Raw genomic sequence first — 19923 nt, 5'->3', positions numbered from 1 at the left:
TCTTTAAGAAGCCCTCCTGTTCTCCACTCATTACCTGTATTAACTGCACCTGTTTGAACTCGTTACCTGTATAAGAGACACCTGTCCACACACTCAATCAAACAGACTCCAACCTCTCCACAATGGCCAAGACCAGAGAGCTGTGTAAGGACATTAGGGTTCAATTGTAGACCTGCACAAGGCTGGGATGGGCTACAGGAAAATAGGCAAGCAGCTTGGTGAGAAGGCAACAACTGCAATTATTAGAAAATGGAAGAAGTTCAAGATGATGGTCAATCACCCTCGGCCTGGGCTCCATGCAAGATCTCACCTCTTGGGGCATCAATGATCATGAGGAAGGTGAGGGATCAGCCCAGAACTACACGGCAGGACCTGGTCAATGACCTGAAGAGAGCTGGGACCACAGTCTCAAAGAAAACCATTAGTAACACACTACGCCGTCATGGATTAAAATCCTGCAGCGCAGGCAAGGTCCCCCTGCTAAAGCCCAGCGCATGTCCAGGCCCGTCTGAAGTTTGCCGATGGCCATCTGGAGGATCCAGAGGAGGAATGGGAGAAGGTCATGTGGTCTGATGAGACAAAAATAGAGCTTTTTGGTCTAAACTCCACTCGCCATGTTTGGAGGAAGAAGAAGGATGAGTACAACCCCAAGAACACCATCCCAACCATGAAGCATGGAGGTGGAAACATCATTCTTTGGGGATGCTTTTCTGTAAAGGGGACAGGATGACTGCACCGTATTGAGGGGAGGATGGATCGGGCCATGTATCGCGAGATCTTAGCCAACAACCTCCTTTCCTCAGTAAGAGTATTGAAGATGGGTCCTGGCTGGGTCTTCCAGCATGACAACGACCCGAAACACACAGCCAGGGCAACTAAGGAGTGTCTCCGTAAGAAGCACCTCAAGGTCCTGGAGTGGCCTAGCCAGTCTCCAGACCTGAACCCAATAGAAAATCTTTGGAGGGAGCTGAAAGTCCGTATTGCCCAGCGACAGCCCTGAAACCTGAAGGATCTGGAGAAGGTCTGTATGGAGGAGTGGGCCAAAATCCCTGCTGCAGTGTGTGCAAACCTGGTCAAGAACTACAGGAAACTTATGATCTCTGTAATAGCAAACAAAGGTTTCTGGACCAAATATTAAGTTCTGCTTTTCTGATGCATCAAATACTTATGTCATGCAATAAAATGCAAATGAATTACTGAAAAATCATACAATGTGATTTTCGGGACTTTAAAAAAAAGATTCCGTCTCTCACAGTTGAAGTGTACCTTTGATAAAAATGACAGACCTCTACATACTTTGTAAGTAGGAAACACTGCCGATTTTGCAGGTTATCAAATACTTGTTCTCCCCACTGTAGATGGGTTGCAAATTGACTCACAATATTGTAATGAAGATTCTCTTTAGGCACTGCGCCCTCTGAATGTTCTACTCAATTAATTCTGAATTGGCGCTGATGAAGATTTAGTCTAAAGTGCATTATCGTGTCTTGGAAACATGATGACATTTCAAATGGAGACATATATTTAATAGAAAACCTTTTGTCATCATTGTGATGCAGTATAACATGCAGTAAAACTCTAGCTAGCAAGCTAAGATTGAGGGGACAGCACCACATTTTTACTAGCTATAGTTTTCATCGCTAACGTAAACTCACCCCATTCCGTACAAATGTGAGCAACCGCAACATTCAAACGAGGCTACAAAGAACTAATGGGACTGTAGCGACTGGGTTGACTTCAAAATCGGGGGTGTGAACTAGGTTTCTATTCAAGCGTTGATCGACATGGTAATGGCTCTATAGTATTGGAGAAAAGTTGAAAAAACGGACCCTACGTTACATCTAGACGTGTCATGTCGTAACGTACAGCATACATAAAGCAACTATTTCTGTCTTACAATCTCTCTCCACCAGGTGTAGCACTTCTCTCATCCTTTAAAAACAGGAAATGGCATTTTTTGTGTCATTCTCAAAGCCGCTGTTTACTTCTAAGATCACTTTAGCACCGCCCTAAAAACCCAATTCAAATTCAACACAAACCTTCAAATAGGTATGTAATGACACATTATATAAACTCTTTATAGTTTTTTATTTACATTTTAGATGCGATTAGGTGATAAGTTGGACAGATCGAGTGAAAAAAAGCAATTTTCCCACATGACCTCTCCTTCTCACTATCACACATTAGTTTCGTTTCCCCACCCGCCATTTTTAAAAAGACCCGACAGGGCTCATTGCCTGCTTGAATTATGCAGAAACAGGCAGTGTTTAGGTCATGTAATTGATTCTGTTGGAAAGAGGAGAAATTGTGCTTTACCATGGTATTGACATTACAGTTGATCTGGAAGTATTACGTTTTTGGGGCGCTAAAATAAGGGCAATTGTACGGACCAAGGCGATGTACGAGTTTACGTTAGCTATTTGTAAAGTGACTTTGCTAGCTAATGGCAACCTTGCCATCTGTCTAAAGTACATTTTATGACACCATAGTGATGGCAAAGTTGTTTCCTACTAATTATTTGCCTACTTTAGACACATCATCGTATTTCCAGGCCACTATAGTATAATTTCGACGAAACGGTCACTAACCAATGTTGACAATGACTGGCTAACACTCGACTTCGAGCATGACTATTGCTGAGGCGCCTGTAGAACTTTCAGAACAATGGCATGACCAAGTGACGGAGATGCAACCCATGAATACAGATAGGAAAAAAGCCAATTCAGTGTAGCAAGTTAGCCAAATACAGAGTAATATTCGTAAAACAACACTGTAAAATGCTGCTATGATTAATCAAGAGATTCATTCATTAAGAAATAACTAGCTATAATTGCAAATCCATCAATCAAACTATCTACGGTATCCGATGATGAAAATAACCATTGTACACACTACTTTACGCAAACAACTTTTCTCACCCTCACAAAGTGTTGCCATGAAAGAAAGATAAAAAAAAATAAAAAACAATAGTCAGCTCTGTAGAGCTTCTGCAGGTGTACATGATCTTTTTAAGACAAGGATTGAGGAACACTGCATTAGGACATCCAACCTTCACGTCTTTCACAGTCATGCCTTACAGCTTCAAACAGTGGCTGCATATATTGTTTTGGGCTTTTCAGAGCACGATATGTCCCCATAAGCATTGCTAGCAGCATCAAAAATGCTAAGCGATGAGATGCTGGACCTAGGGTGCCTGTGAGTGTGTGTTCCTGTAGTGCAGCAACCTCTATCTTGTAAGAGGGCTACCTTTTGTCGAACTTCATTTAGGGCCCTATTCATTTAAGGACAGATTTACTTACACTATTCATTAAAATACAAAATGCCGAAAGCTATAAAATCGGATGACTATAACAAAATTGACATGGAAATTGGTTTAATCCAAGTGTGGTTGTGACATAGCAGGATATTGCCAGGGAGGTCAAATGATCTGATACTCCTATTGTCTAACAAATGACTTCCCTGGCCCTTTTGGAAGGGATCCTATGCACTATTAACTAAACCATAGAACATATTCAAATGAATGATACATTTGATATGTCAATTTGATATACTATATTACTTTCTGAGTAAATAAGACATTACACTACGCATTTGTATATTAATTACATTTGACATTTTTTGGGACTACAGTACAATATTTTTTAAAGTACAAACTTGTTTAACCAGCAACATGAACTTCTAATCTTAAATTGATACTTGTCATGAATTTGGGTTCTGTTAAGATGTTAATATAGCACTGTTAGCCTAATTTTGTCTCAGTAATAAATATCCATGTCCCTCTTTGATTTTGTCTGTATGGGAACATTATACACATGAAAGATCTTTCTATGGCCCCTCTGAGTATCTTTTGGACCATTGCGTCAGAGCTCTTTGAAGTGAAAACACACAGGAATTACACTTGGCAGTGGCTCAATTGAACAAAACATTGCTCTAAGACAACAGTCACAATTGATTTGGCACTTCTAAATGCCATGCTTGCTTGGCTTTAGAACTGACGCCTCATTAACCCAAAAGATAGCAATGGTGGTTTATTCCATCCTCCCAATTTCAGGACTTTGTCGGTCAACATGTTCCTAATAACTACACCAATATTTTAGATTTTCTGCATCAATGTGGGCTTTAAAAATATATTTTGACCCCAGCCAAAAAACATAAAATTCCGCTTTTAGTAATTTGATAAATAGCCAGGACCTTACTTTGAATCCAGGTTTCTTTTGAGGCATAATGCCAGGTTATAAATATCATTGTGGATCTGCGTCAGTGATTTGGACCATATACAGATCCCCTACCAAGATAGAGCTCCCCAATTACTAAGATTCTAACTTTTCTATACAGATGTGCTATCTTAATTTAATCACTCTGCTGTTGTAGAGAATGTTCATGTGCAGCAGGAAATGCAAATTCTAGTGTATTCAAGGTTTAAAAAGGCTTCTAAAGATAGTTAATTCCACTTTAAAATGTAAGACTTGATTTATCCTAACACAAATGTACAGTGGCTGCTCAACTAAAAGTTTTGCGATTATGCTGCGGGACTTAGATGTAATTTGTGTTTTAGTACCGTACCCCGTGTCACTACTTCATTGCTCCAGACCAGCACAAGGGGGAGTTAGAGGACTGATTATGCTTTTGAGTCCCAAGGTGCTACGGTCTCTGACAATGAATGGGCAACATAAACCAAAAGAAACTGATCATTCTGCACGACTTTCATTTAACTGAATGATGAGGATGAAGGAGATGGTTGAATTTAGAACAATACTCTAAGAATTGCGATTCCTCTGTCCTGTACGCACACACCTGGAAAAATACACTTATTATTTTATTTCTACTCGTCAGTATTACTTACAAAAACTGTTGTTACACTAAGGTTTTTATTCTAAGAGAAACTTAGACTACAATTAGGGTGTGGAAATGTTAGGATTATTTTGCTCTTACTTTAGTACTGTAGGCTACTCCCGACCAGTTACCTTGTACAGCGCCGGAGTGGTGCAGCGGTCTAAGACACTGCATTGCAGTGCAAACTGTGTTGCTACAGAAGCTGGTTCAATATCTGTGCAGGTTGTGACCTATGAGGTGACGGTAGGTTTTTGGTTTCTCTCCCTCTAAAAACAGAAATAAATCATTCTGAATAACAAACTGGCTTTATTTATACATTTGTAACAATGTCTCACCCCATGTTCAAGAATGGCCTTTTACACGCTCACTTTAGGTTATTTGAAAATTAAATAATCTCCAAAATATCGTTAGTTTTTAAACAGGTCATAGACAGGTTGGTTGCAATTTCAGTTTAATCCACCAGAAAAGACAGAACAAATAATACAACAAATATTGTGGTTAAACTCAAATATAATTAGTATATTTGAGTTTAACCACAATATTAGTTGTATTATTTCTTCTGTAAAAAAACTTTTATCAATTGGAACCTTTAACAAGTGGAAGGAAGAAAGTATTATTATTATTAACCCTGTTTTCCACAAGCACAGCAGGCTGTGAATTCTGCAAACAACGTTTCTAGGATGGGCTATTAGCAGCACAATATATATTGATCATGGTTCCTGGGTGGCACAGTGGTCTACGGCACTGAACTCCGTGCAAGAGGCATCACTACAGTCCCTGGTTCAAATCCAGGCTGTATCACATCTGACTGTGATTGGGAGTACCATAGGGCGCCGCACAATTATTATGAATTCATTTAGAATGATATAAAAGCCCCTTAGATAACCTCACAGATCAGATTTGACCTAACACATTTTTTTGTACAAGGTAGTTGACAAAGCATTAAAAACTTTGTGGATGGCGCCTCCTGAGATTCGCAGCAGTCTAAGACAATGCATCGCAGTGCAAACTGCGTTGCTACAGATGCTAGTTCGAGTCCCATGCCGGCCACGACCGGGAGACCAATGAGGCGACACACAATTGGCCCAGCATCGTCCGAGTTAGGGAAGGGTTTGGCCGACTGGGATGTCCTTGTCCCATCGTGCTGTAGGGACTCCTGTGGCGGGCCAGGCGCATGCACGCTGACACGGTCACCAGGTGTATGGTGTTTCCTCTAACACAAAATTGTTTTTTTTGTGGATGGGTATAATTTGTATGTATAAAATATATAATAGTAATATTTAAAGATACTAAATTGGGTCAATTTATATATATTTCTTTAAATTTAAATTTGCATCGGCAAGATGCCGGCAAAGTCGGTTGAATTCCGGTAGATGGAAACGGCCCGATGTACTTGGGCCGATTCTGGGCAGTCATTAATTTTGATTCCCAGTCCGACACCTGACGCCGGGCCGATTCAATCAGTTCCGGCCCCCCAGAAGAGGACCACTTCTGGGCCAATTCCTCATTGTTAGCTGGGTCACGTCATTGAAAAAATATTTTGTGATATACTGTAGGCCTACCGTAGGCGACATGAGTCTCACTAGTGTTGAGTAATGTGCTGTTTAACCTCTCTAGGGTAGGGGGCAGCATTTGGAATTTTGGATGAAAAGCATAGCCAAATTCAACGGCCTGCTACTCGGGCCCAGAAGATATGATATGCATATAACTGGTAGATTTGGATAGAAAACACTCTAAAGTTTAAAAAACTGCTAAAATAGTGTCTGAGTATAACTGAACTGATTTAGCAGGCGAAAACCTGAGAAAAATCCATTCAGGAAGTCGTTTTGTTTGGTTTTGTAGTTTTCTATTCAATGCCATTATAGTATCGATTGACTTAGGACTCCATTTGCAGTTCCTATGCCTTCCACTAGATGTCAACAGTCTTTAGAAATCGTTTCAGGCTTGTAATTCTTATATATGAGGGAGTAAGACCAGTCTGAACGAGTGGACCCTAACGTGTCGCAGAGTTTTTTCAGGCGCATGTGCATTTCTTGTTTACCTTTTATATTGACGACGTTCTTGTCCGGTTGAAATATTATAGATTATTTAGGCTAAAACACAACCTGAGGATTGAATATAAACATCGTTTGACATGTTTCTATGAACTTTAGGGAAACAATTAGGATTTTTGTCTGATTGTTTTGACTGAGTTTGAGCCTGTGGATTACTGAAGAAAACGTGCTAACAAAACGGAGGTTTTTGGATATAAAGAGACTTCATCGAACAAAAGGAACATTTATTGAGTAAATTAATGTCTTCTGATTAACACCATATGAAGATCATCAAAGGTAAGGGATTAATTACATCTCTATCTCTGAGTTTTGTAACGCTTCTGCTTGGCTGGTTACGGTTTGTAATAATTTGTCAACTGGGCTAGGTTCTGGGCTAGGTATGCTTTCTCCGAAAGGCATTTTATAAATGACACTGTGGTTGGTTTATCAAGAAGTTAATCTTTCAACAAAAATATGTTTTGTTTTCTGAATTTTTATGATGAGCATTTCTGTAATTGAATTTGGCGCTCTGCAACCTCACTGGATGTTGGCCAGATGGGATGCTAGCGTCTCACGTACCCTAGAGAGGTTAAAGTGGTGTAGGTCTTATTTATTTAAAAAGCATATTGAAGTTAGAAGCAATAGGACTTGAAGCAATAGAAACCCGCGTATGGTCAACTATTTCAGCACCGTTTCACGCTGCTCTGGGACAAGCATGGGGACTGGTCTTGATAAATCAATGAGATGTCTATTTTCACTGAATCTCTGTTTGGGTATGGGTTAGACTACAATTAGGGTATGGAAATGTTATGCTCTTAGTACTGTAGCCTACTCCCGACCGTCACGTTGAACAGTGCCATATTTTCCGTTCCATCCTCACAGAAATCCTGAGGGTTTTGTTTTTTGTTTTTCTTGGAATAGAAACACCATAATATTAATCAAATTAATTAAGCAAAATCCCATGTACTATGTTCTTACAAAAAAACTTTTAAATTCTCTAGTACAGCCAGTTTTGAAGGTTATCCAAATGCTTCTTAAAGATGCCATCTGGTGGTCAAACTTGCACTAACTAGCATTAATGGTAACAATGGCTGACAATTAAATAACGTGCCATAGAATTCTGCGGCAGCCTGTAAGCTGTGCTGAAGTATGACACAACTTTTAAAGGAAGAACAACTGTATCAACCCCTACAAAAATGTCCATTAATTGTAATTCACATAATAATTCACATTTCCTGTTGCTGCTGGATTATTTTCTTGCTGTGACAAAACAATGGCAATATTATTTGCGTTTCTCAAAAGCTAGTGAGCTGTTTTAGAAAACGCAGGAGAGCAGGCAAAACCTCAAGGTGGTAGCAATCCAGCACCATGGGTTATGAGAGTAGGGTGTAGGAATGTTAGATTAGTCTGTTAATTTAAGATAAATTAAACTGAAGTTGGTGGTTACTACTGTTTACAGACACAGAGCATGGCAAAATGTTCCCCATGTTTTTTGTTTTCGTCAGAGCCTGGAGTAGGCATATTGAGATTGGATGTATCAAGTTACAACTGGCACTCCTTCGACAGAGTGATAATCACTAGATGGGCATGCTAGTAAGGACGGGCATAATGACTGTTTGGAATTCTGTACTTTGTAACATGGCCAAATAGTGATGATCTCTGCCTGTGTGGTTATTGGATATTATTGAATAGCTTCGACCTTCATTTCATCAGATAGTAGATTTTTCCGAACCTGTTATATAATAACAAAAATCTAACAATTACATGGTTTCAAAACAATATAGAGCATTGAATGGATTTATTTAAATGTTTAGCCAACTGCCAAACATACAAATGTTTAGCCAACTGCTGTCTGTTTAGCCAACTTCTAAACATACAAATATTTGAAGAGATCACTCTTCAACTTGTTTGTGTTTCTGATATCATTCACTTGTGTTAAGACATGGGACTACACTAGACCACCCCCCAGAGTAGAGACCACTCACCTGATCGGCTGGCTACTCCATTAGCCTTCTCGCTGTCCTCTACTTGGCATTTCTTTTTGGCAATCTTATGAAGGATGGATGCCTTTTCTCTGAATTGTCCTGCAACATAACCATCAGGGAGTTAACTACAGTAGGGGACATAAGCCCTGTGTCACCTTCACAGGTCCATTGCCTGGACTCAGGGCTCCTCTGCCTTTCTCATGGTTCCAGGAAAACAAAGGAAAACAGAAGCAAGTTTTCATATCACTATTCAAATTACAGTTTGAAGTCAATGTCATATAATGTACTAATGACCCAGCAATGTCCTAGATGCATACCAGTGGGAGAGAACACTTTATGAAGCATAATCGGTCACACCCAATCTATGGCCAGGTCTACTAAGCCTTTACGCTAGTTGAACCTAAATTTGTACACTTTTATTTTCTGGAGGCATAGCATTTAGTCTAAAAGATAGAACAAAACAGTTACATACAATTTAAGAGACTGATTAAAATATTGCACTTGATAATATCCATTTCAGAAAAAACATTTTGTTACTAATCTTTCTTGGACAGACTATGTAACATATGGTATCGTAATGTCTGTCAAAAGACTGTGGGATGCAACAATAAACGAGCAACAGTTGTTCCAGTGGGATGGTTTTTCGTCACTGATTAGTTGTACAAATGACGATTTAGCATGTGTGAGCTTCTTTAAAATTTTTACCCATAGACTTTAGAGAAACTTGAAGAGCGAGGGAGGTGGAGCTATCGCCCTTCTTCCGCTCCTCGTTCTAGTATCTTTTCTCATACAGCCCCCCTCAGAACTTATTTGAGTAGCTGCCGCAAGATATTCTTTCGGGGTTGCCGACTGCCAACTTTGCACCAGGCAAATTCTTAATAAATGTGTCTTGATGAGGTCCATCTATGATCATTAGTAACCTCTTCTTGTCACCGTATTCACATACAACGTACCAAAATATTGTAATAAAAAAGACAGTAATGGCATAAACAGAATGCAAAAATAATGACATTCAACATAGAGGTCAATTTCCTTACTTTACTACTTTAAATAATAAGGATGTAGATCAGATCATATTGGACAATTTAATAAAGATGGTAACCAACATTATCTGTTTTAATTGGTGGCTAGCTTACACTACCGGTCAAAAGCTTTAGAACACCTACTCATTCAAGAGTTTTTCTAGATTTTTTTTACTATTTTCTACATTGTAGAATAATAGTGAAGACATCAAAACTATGAAATAACAAATATGGAATTATGTAGTAACCAAGAAAGTGTTAAACAAATCAAAATATATTTTATATTTGAGATTCTTCAAATCGCCACCCTTTGCCTTGATGACAACTTTGCACACTCTTGGCAGTCTCTCAACCAGCTTAATGAGGTAGTCACCTGGAATGCATTTCAATTAACAGGTGTGCCTTGTTAAAAGTTCATTTGTGCAATTTCTTTCCTTTTTAATGCTTTTGAGCAAATCAGTTGTGTTGTGACAAGGTATGGGGGTATACATAAGTCCATATTATGGCAAGAACAGCTCAAATAAGCAAAGATAATGCAACCGCTGTCAGATTTCAAAAAAACTTTACGGAAAAAAATACCATGCAATAATCTGAAACGGCGCTCGGATAGAAACAAAATTTCTCCGCCAGAAATACGAAATGACATTATAAATATTCCCTTACCTTTGATGATCTTCATCAGAATGCACTCCCAGGAATCCTAGTTTCACAATAAATTGTTGTTTTGTTCAATAATGTCCATTATTTATGTCCAAGTAGCTACTTTTGTTAGCACATTTAGTACACATATCCAAACGCTCGTGCAGGTCCAGGCGAACGTCGGACAAAAACTTACAGGTCGAAATAAACTTGTCAAACTAAGTTTAGAATCAATCTTTAGGATGTTATCATACATATTCAATAACATTCCAACCGGAGAATTAATTTGTGTCTATAGAAGTAATGGAACACAAGTCGATATCATGTGGAATGCGCGTGACCAGGACCTGGCTCTCTGCCAGACCACTGACTCATTCCCCTCTCATCCGGCCCCACATGAGTAGAAGCTTCATTCAAGGTTCCACAGACTGTTGACATCTAGTGGAAGCCGTAGGAAGTGCAAACATATCCATATCCCACTGGGATTTCAATAGGTGATGAGTTGAAAATCGACAAACCTCAGATATCCCACTTCCTGGTTGGATTTGTCTCAGGTTTTCGCCTGCCATGTGAGTTATGTTATACTCACAGACATCATTCAAACAGTTTTAGAAACTTCAGAGTGTTTTCTATCCAATAGTAATAATATGCATAGATTAGCATCTGGGACAGAGTAGGAGACAGTTCACTCTGGGCACGCTATTCATCCAAAGTGAAAATGCTGCCCCCTATCCCTAAAAAGATAAATGACAGTCCATCATTACTTTAATGAAGACATTAACATTTCTTCAAGTGCAGTCGCAAAACCCATCAAGAGCTATGATGAAACTGGCTGTCATGAGGACCGCCAGAGGAATGGAAGACCCAGAGTTACCTCTGCTGCAGAGGATAAGTTAATTTGAGTTACTAGACTCAGAAATAGCAGCCCAAATAAATTATTTTAATTCGTTTTTCAACAGGACAATGACCCAACACACCTCCAGGCTGTGTAAGGGCTATTTTGCCAGGAAGGAGAGTGATGGTGATGTCAACAACTACAGACCAGTATCCCTTCTTTCTTTTCTCTCCAAAACTCTTGAACGTCCCGTCCTTGGCCAGCTCTCCCGCTATCTCTCTCAGAATGACCTTCTTGATCCAAATCAGTCAGGTTTCAAGACTAGTCATTCAACTGAGACTGCTCTTCTCTGTATCACGGAGGCCCTCCGCACTGCTAAAGCTAACTCTCTCTCCTCTGCTCTCATCCTTCTAGACCTATCGGCTGCCTTCGATACTGTGAACCATCAGATCCTCCTCTCCACCCTCTCCGAGTTGGGCATCTCCAGCGCGCCCACGCTTGATTGCGTCCTACCTGACAGGTCGCTCCTACCAGGTGGCGTGGCGAGAATCTGTCTCCTCACCACGCGCTCACCACTGGCGTCCCCAGGGCTCTGTTCTAGGCCCTCTCCTATTCTCGCTATACACCAAGTCACTTGGCTCTGTCATAACCTCACATGGTCTCTCCTATCATTGCTATGCAGACGACACACAATTAATCTTCTCCTTTCCCCCTTCTGATGACCAGGTGGCGAATCGCATCTCTGCATGTCTGGCAGACATATCAGTGTGGATGACGGATCACCACCTCAAGCTGAACCTCGGCAAGACGGAGCTGCTCTTCCTCCCGGGAAGGACTGCCCGTTCCATGATCTCGCCATCACGGTTGACAACTCCATTGTGTCCTCCTCCCAGAGCGCTAAGAACCTTGGCGTGATCCTGGACAACACCCTGTCGTTCTCAACTAACATCAAGGCGGTGGCCCGTTCTTGTAGGTTCATGCTCTACAACATCCGCAGAGTACGACCCTGCCTCACACAGGAAGCGGCGCAGGTCCTAATCCAGGCACTTGTCATCTCCCGTCTGGATTACTGCAACTCGCTGTTGGCTGGGCTCCCTGCCTGTGCCATTAAACCCCTACAACTCATCCAGAACGCCGCAGCCCGTCTGGTGTTCAACCTTCCCAAGTTCTCTCACGTCACCCCGCTCCTCCGCTCTCTCCACTGGCTTCCAGTTGAAGCTCGCATCTGCTACAAGACCATGGTGCTTGCCTACGGAGCTGTGAGGGGAACGGCACCTCAGTACCTCCAGGCTCTGATCAGGCCCTACACCCAAACAAGGGCACTGCGTTCATCCACCTCTGGCCTGCTCGCCTCCCTACCACTGAGGAAGTACAGTTCCCGCGCAGCCCAGTCAAAACTGTTCGCTGCTCTGGCCCCCCAATGGTGGAACAAACTCCCTCACGACGCCAGGACAGCGGAGTCAATCACCACCTTCCGGAGACACCTGAAACCCCACCTCTTTCAGGAATACCTAGGATAGGATAAAGTAATCCTTCTCACCCCCCTTAAAAGATTTAGATGCACTATTGTAAAGTGGCTGTTCCACTAGATGTCTTAAGGTGAACGCACCAATTTGTAAGTCGCTCTGGATAAGAGCGTCTGCTAAACGACTTAAATGTAAAATGTAAATGATGGAGTGCTGCATCAGATGACCTGGCCTCCACAATCACCCAACCTCAACCCAATTTAGATGGTTTAGTGTGAGTCGGACCGCAGAGTGAAGGAAAAGCAGCAAACAAGTGCTCAGCATACTTGGGAACTCCTTCAAGACTGTTGGAAAAGCATGAAGCTGGTGAAGCTGGTTGACAAAAAGGCCAAGAGTGTGCAAAGCTGTCATCAAGGTAAAGGGTGGCTATTTAATGAATCTCAAATATAAAATATACACTACCTTTCAAAAGTGTTGGGTCACATAGAAATGTACTTGTTTTTGTCCATCAAAATAACATCAAATTGATCAGAAATACAGTGTAGACATTGCTAATGTTGTAAATGACTACTGGAGCTGGAAACGGCAGATTTTTAAAATGGAAAATCTACATAGAAGTACAGAGGCCCATTATCAGCAACCATCACTCCTGTGTTCCAATGGCACGTTGTGTTAGCTAATCCAAGTTTATAATTTTAAAAGGCTAATTGATCATTAGAAAACCCCTTTGCAATTATATTAGCACAGCTGAAAACTGTGTTCTGGTTAAAGGAGCAATACAACAGACCTTCCTTAGACAAGTTGAGTATATGGAGCATCAGCATTTGTGGGTTCGATTACAGGCTCAAAATGGCTTGAAACAAAGACCTTTCTTCTGAAACTCGTCAGTCTATTCTTGTTCTGAGAAATGAAGGCTATTCAATGCTAGAAATTGCCAAGAAACTGAAAATCTCGTACAATGTTTTGTACTACTCCCTTCACAGAACAGAGGAAACTGGCTCTAAGCAGAATAGAAAGAGGAGTGGGAGGCCCCAGGGCACAACTGAGCAAGAGGACAAGTACATTGGTGTCTAGTTTGAGAAACAGACACCTCACAAGTCCTCAACTGGCAGCTTCATTAAATAGTATCCGCAAAACACCAGTCTCAACGTCAACAGTGAAGATGCGACTCCAGGATGCTGGCCTTCTAAGCAGAGTTGCAAAGAAAAAGCCATATCTCAAGCCCATAAAAATAAAATAGTCAGATGGGCAAAATAATACAGACACTGGACAGAGGAAGATTGGAAAAAAGAGTTATGGACAGACGAATCGAAGTTTGAGGTGTTCGGATCACAAATTAGAACATTCGTAAGACACAGAAAAAATGAAAAGATGCTGGAGGAGTGCTTGACGCCATCTGTCAAGCATGGTAAAGGCAATGTGATGGTCTGGGGGTGCTTTGGTGGTGATAAAGTGGGAGATTTGTACAGGGTAAAAGGTATCTTGAAGAAGGAATGCTATCACTCCATTTTGAGACGCCATGCCATACCCTGTTGACGGTGCTTAATTGGAGCCAATTTCCTCCTACAACAGGACAATTACCCAAAGCACAGCTCCAAACTATCCAATAACTATTTAGGGAAGAAGCAGTCAGCTGGTATTCTGTTTATAATGGAGTGGCCAGCACAGTTACCGGATCCCAACCCTATTGAACTGTTGTGGGAGCAGCTTAACCGTATGGTACGTAAGAAGTGCCCATCAAGCCAATCTAACTTGTGGGTGGTGCTTCAGGGAGCATGGGGTTAAATCTCTTCAGATTATCTCAACAAATTGACAACTAGAATGTCAAAGGTCTGCAAGGCTGTAACTGCTGCAAATTGAGGATTATTTGACGAAAGCAAAGTTTGAAGGACACAATGATAATTTCAATTAAAAAATCATCATTTATAACCTTGTCAACATCTTGACTATATTTCCTATTTTCATGTATGTTTTCATGGAAAACAAGGACATTTCTAAGTGACCCCGAACTTTTGAATGGTAGTGTATTTCGATTTATTTCACACTACATGATTCCATATATGTTATTTCATAGTTTTGATGTCTTCACTAGAAAATAGTACAAATAAAGGAAACGCTTGAATGAGTAGGTGTTCTAAAACGTTTGACCGCTAGTGTATGTAAGCAGCAACGGTTGTCAAAATTGATAAAAGGTCAACAATACAGTTCTGATAAATGTAAGATACTCAACGCTTTTAGAATTGTCAAAATCCATCAAATAATGTCTGAATATCACCTTGATGTGTTTAAACCCCATCCAAAGGTCGGCTTTGAAATAGATGCATATCAAAAACCACATGTTCCATTGTTGCCATTTTGAATGGACTGCCATGTGTGTTGATAACAGACTTTTTGGCGCAATAATACATTCACAGTGAAAATGTGCTTTGCACAAGCAACAGTTTGAATGTCCATGGCTTTTCTTTAGAGATAACTTACCTATGCAAGATACAGCCTCTTGATATTCATAATGGTGCTCGCACAGGAAAATTCAACTTCAACATTTCCACATCTAATCACCTATCCTTAGTCTAATACAGTGACAAAAAAAAGATACCAAAATTTATTTAGTCCAATCAATGTAAACTAAATATGATGTGGCTGTCCATGCTACTGATTTCTGTGTGTGTGCATGTAAGTGCATGCATGTCGAAAAAACATCTTGACTCACCCTACTTGTAGAGTAACGTCATTGCCATCCTCCTCTTTCATGTTGCCTAAAACGGTCTATAACTCTGTCATACATTACATGCTTTTAGTTTTTGTTGTCCTAGGCTACCTGGCTAAGATTCTTGATCGGTAGCCTAACTTCCTTTCATTGGCAATGATGCGCCAGGCCAGCTAGTTAACATTAGCATACTACATCTAGCTACATGTTGAACTTCCATCTTCTCAGGCTACAGGCACAATGAATGAATGTATGGTTGGATCAGAACCGCCACTATAATCATTGGTCAGTATGGAGAATTACGTAAAACCACAAGTCAATATCCTTATCTCCATTGTGAGAGAAAAATTATGTATTTACCTGATTGATTTGATATTAATGGTTAACAATTCATACGTAACAAAAAGTAAGACATTTCAGTTCTACTAATGATGTGTTTTTATGGTCTCCACTCTAGGTCCCTGAAGCTAATCTGGGTGTATAGTCAAGAATGGGTTTTGTTAGAGATAGCTTAGGTTCAGAATGATCCCTCATTGTCTCATAATCATCCTGGCATCTGGGAAACTAAGCCAGGGTGGGGTTAAGACAATACCACCCGTGCAGATAACGACAGGATGAACCCAGAGTGGCTTATGTTGCCCCAATCTGCTTCGGAGGGGTGGAACCAGCCATGACTAAGCATTCTTGGTGTCAGCTATATAAAGAACTCTGCATTTCTGTGAAGGTTAGACTGCTCAGCCCAACAGTCAATAGTGTTGGGTTGACTAGTCTCATTATTGCAATAATTAATCAATATTAATTAAAGATAATTGTTTGAAGAAATGCCAAAGTCTCTCAGTATGAATTTCCACGACACCATCCATGGCTAATTTAGAAAAGGGCTGATTTTAGCTAGCTAGCCACCAGAGGACAACAACTCAATGAAATGGAACAATTCATGTTTTTTTTCTGTCAATGACGTTTGGCTATTGATGTGATGTGATTGGTTTGAAGCCAAATTCAAACTGGCTTCCCTTTACAATTTTTTTTTTGGTGCTCAAAGACCAGTCACAGCTGAGTTCACTCAGTTTAGATCAACGCTGATTGGCTATAAAATTACGAGCACCTAAAACTTAATTTTGGCCTGCACATCAATAAAGCTGCTAAATACCGCATCGCCATGCACCTCTAAAATGTGGTAACAATACGGAGGGCTCCGTATAGCTCTGCATTGACATGATTGGTTGACGGAAGGTGAGGGCGGGAGACCCTGTATAAACACAAACTCACTTCCTTGAAAACTTCCTTCAGAACAGCTCTGGCAGTAGTCCAGGCAGTGGTCCTGTGTGGCTCAGTCGATAGAGCGTGTTTTTTGCAATGCCAAGTGTTGTGGGTTCGATTCCTGCTGGGGCAACCCATACATAAAATGTATGCACACGTGACTATAGTGCGCTTTGTATAAAAGTGTCTGCAAAATGGCATATACAGCGCAATCGGAAAGTATTCAAACCCCTTGACTTTTTCCACATTTTGTTACATTGCAGCTTTACTCTAAAATTTGTTAAGTCGTTTTTTCCCTGATCAATCTAAACACAATAACCTGATAATGACAAACCATTTTGCAAATATATAAAAAAAAACTGAAATATCACATTTACTTAAGTATTCAGACCCTTTACTCAGTAATATGTTCAAGCAGGTTTTCATCAAGGATCTCTCTGTTCTTTGCTCCATTCAGCTTTCCCACGATCCTGACTAATCTCCCAGTCCCTGCTGCTGAAAAACATCCCACAGCCATGATGCTTCACCATAGGGATAGTGACAGGTTTCTTCCAGACATGACGCTTGGCATTCATGCCAAAGAGTTCAAGCTTGGTTTCATCAGACCAGAGAATCTTGTTTCTCATGGTCTGAGAGTCCTTTAGGTGCCTTTTGGCAAACTCCAAGTGGGCTTTCATGTGCCTTTTACTGAGGAGTGGCTTCTGTCTAGCCACTCTACCATAAAGGCCTGATTGGTGGAGTGCTGCAGAGATGGTTGTCCTTCTGGAAGGTTCACCCATCTCCACAGATGAACTCTGGAGCTCTGTCAGAGTGACCATCGGGTTCTTGGTCACCTCCATGACCAAGGCCATTCTCCCCCGGTTGCTCAGTTTGGCCGGTCGGCCAGCTCTAGGAAGAGTCTTGGTGGTTGCAAACTTCTTCCATTTAAGAATGATGGAGGTCTTGGGGACCTTCAATGCTGCAGAAATGTATTGGTACCCTTTCCCAGATCTCTGCCTTGACACAATCCTGTCTTGGAGCTCTAAAGACAACTCCTTTGACCTCATGGCTTGGTTTTTGCTCTGACATGCACTGTCAACTGTAGGACCTCAAATAGACAGGTGTGTGCCTTTTCAAATCATGTCCAATCAATTGAATTTACCACAGGTGGACTCAAATCAAGTTGTAGAAACATCTCTAGGATGATCAATGGAAACAGGATGCACCTGAGCTCAATTTCGAGTCTCATAGCAAAGGGTCTGAATGTAAATAAGGTATTTCTGTTTTTCACTTTTAATATATTTGCAAACATATCTAAAAACCTGTTTTTGCTTTGTCATTAAAGGGTATTGTGTGTAGGGGTCAGAACTACATCACACGTGTTACTGAAGTGGTCGTGAATGCATATATGGGCATGCTGCATGAAAGTCAGTGCACACATGTTGGGCATACTTTCAATCAGGCTAGTGCATTTCAATCAACATGAAAGCTTCCAAGGTTGGCTAATTTGTCAGGACTGCTGTGGTGAGTCATCAAGCTATACCTTGTCACCATGTGTGACCTTCCAGCGAAATCATTAACTGTTCAACAGCAATCCAGTGCCACAGAGCTCTCCACCCTCTTTCTCATTCCGCTGTCTGTAGCAATCAACACCGTTGCTCGGCACACACACTCGTTAATACATTCTGACACACTGATATGGATCACACACCCTCCACATCTGCTGCTTCTAGCCTGACTCACCATTGGAGGACAGCCCTTTCCCAGTTATCGTTATTACATTATCTCTCTTTGGTTACTAGGTTTTCTGACAGTGACGCCTGTTATGCAATTCCTGGGTGGATGAGTCACTCCACTTTGCCAAAATCAGTGACGTAAATCTTACTTGCATACTCGGTTCCGTTCTCATTGCAGATTGTGGGGATTCCGAGAGTGTGCGGAGGCATGGCCGATTTTGTGTCTCCAAGATGAAAGAGAGAAAGGACTGATGTGATGTTCCAATGTTTTTTGGGGGTAGTCTGTGTGTGTTCTTGTTTATGTTCTTGCAGGCATGTTTGTGTATATATGTTAACGTGGAAAAGAGTCAGATACCCCTACTAATCTTCTATGGTCAATGACAAGGCCCTAGGGCTGAAAGTAACCCCAAACCAGGACAGTACATATCCACTCACAAGCAGATCTGTAGTTGGAAAATAACTTAGCACGGCCCTTCTGCCTGCTAAATTACAGTCATATTTTGAACCATCAGGCAAAATCCTTTAGAAGATCTAAAAAGAGTGGGTGAAAAATCTCACACAAACTTCAATAACTGTATGGTTGACACTACACCTATTAACTTCAGCTTGATACATTTTTTAAAAACTATTAGACAAACAAAACACAATTATACACGTTAACAAATGCTATCCATCACGAAACACTAAAAAACAAGAGTTAAATACCTCTGAGCATGAAGAACAAGAAAATATAATGTAGATGTCCAAACATGTAGATGTCCAAGCACTGGAAAATGATTTTCACTTTTATGTCAGTGAAATCTCGTAGAGAGAGGTAATCAAACAAGCAAAAGCATACATAACAATCACAAAATAATGAAGCATAAGTCAAAGTAATCAAAATGGAGAGAAAAATAAAACAGATGGGAAAAGTGACTCAAAGAATCTATTGAAAAAGCTTACCTTCCTCGGTCATTGTTTGATAATATTTTAATTTTCCATAAGTCACAAGTTCTACAACATTACAGTAAAAGACAACGGTAAGGCAATTATGACAGACATGGAAAAGGTCAAGAAATTCTGAAGGTTTATCATCGTACACACAATACACAAGGACAGTAAATTCTCTCTCACACCAAGACATCACTGTATAAGTGCAAAACCAAGCAGCAAGGACTACGAAAAAACGATTGAATCCTTACAACTACTTTGAATGAGTAACATTTTCATATCCGAGATACATATGCAGTAGCTACATGTTCAATCTAATCGGTGGTTGCAGAGATCTCAATATAAACTGAGTATACAAAACATTAGGAATGCCTTTTCTTTCCATGACATGAACTGACCAGATGAATCCGGGTGAAAATTATGATTTATTGATTTCACTTGTTAAATCCACTTCAAATCAGTGTAGTATATGAAGAGGAGGAGACGGGTTAAAGAAGG

The 19923-nt window shown here is 40.7% G+C and overlaps 1 protein-coding gene across 1 annotated transcript in view; it reads right to left on the bottom strand.

Annotated features, from left to right (window-relative positions):
* Positions 1-19923, bottom strand: part of LOC115133298 (sodium/potassium/calcium exchanger 2-like) — a 181431-nt gene that overhangs the window by 15293 nt on the left and 146215 nt on the right. Inside the window, exon 6 of the mRNA XM_029666385.2 lies at positions 8852-8950. Within this exon, the coding sequence (XP_029522245.1) occupies positions 8852-8950 (99 nt within the window). The remainder of the gene's footprint in view (positions 1-8851; positions 8951-19923) is intronic.

This window comes from Oncorhynchus nerka, linkage group LG8 (genome assembly GCF_034236695.1).
Source record: "Oncorhynchus nerka isolate Pitt River linkage group LG8, Oner_Uvic_2.0, whole genome shotgun sequence".
Lineage (NCBI taxonomy): Eukaryota > Metazoa > Chordata > Actinopteri > Salmoniformes > Salmonidae > Oncorhynchus > Oncorhynchus nerka.
Note: the sequence above shows the minus strand (reverse complement) of the source record. Positions and strands in the feature narration are given on the sequence as shown.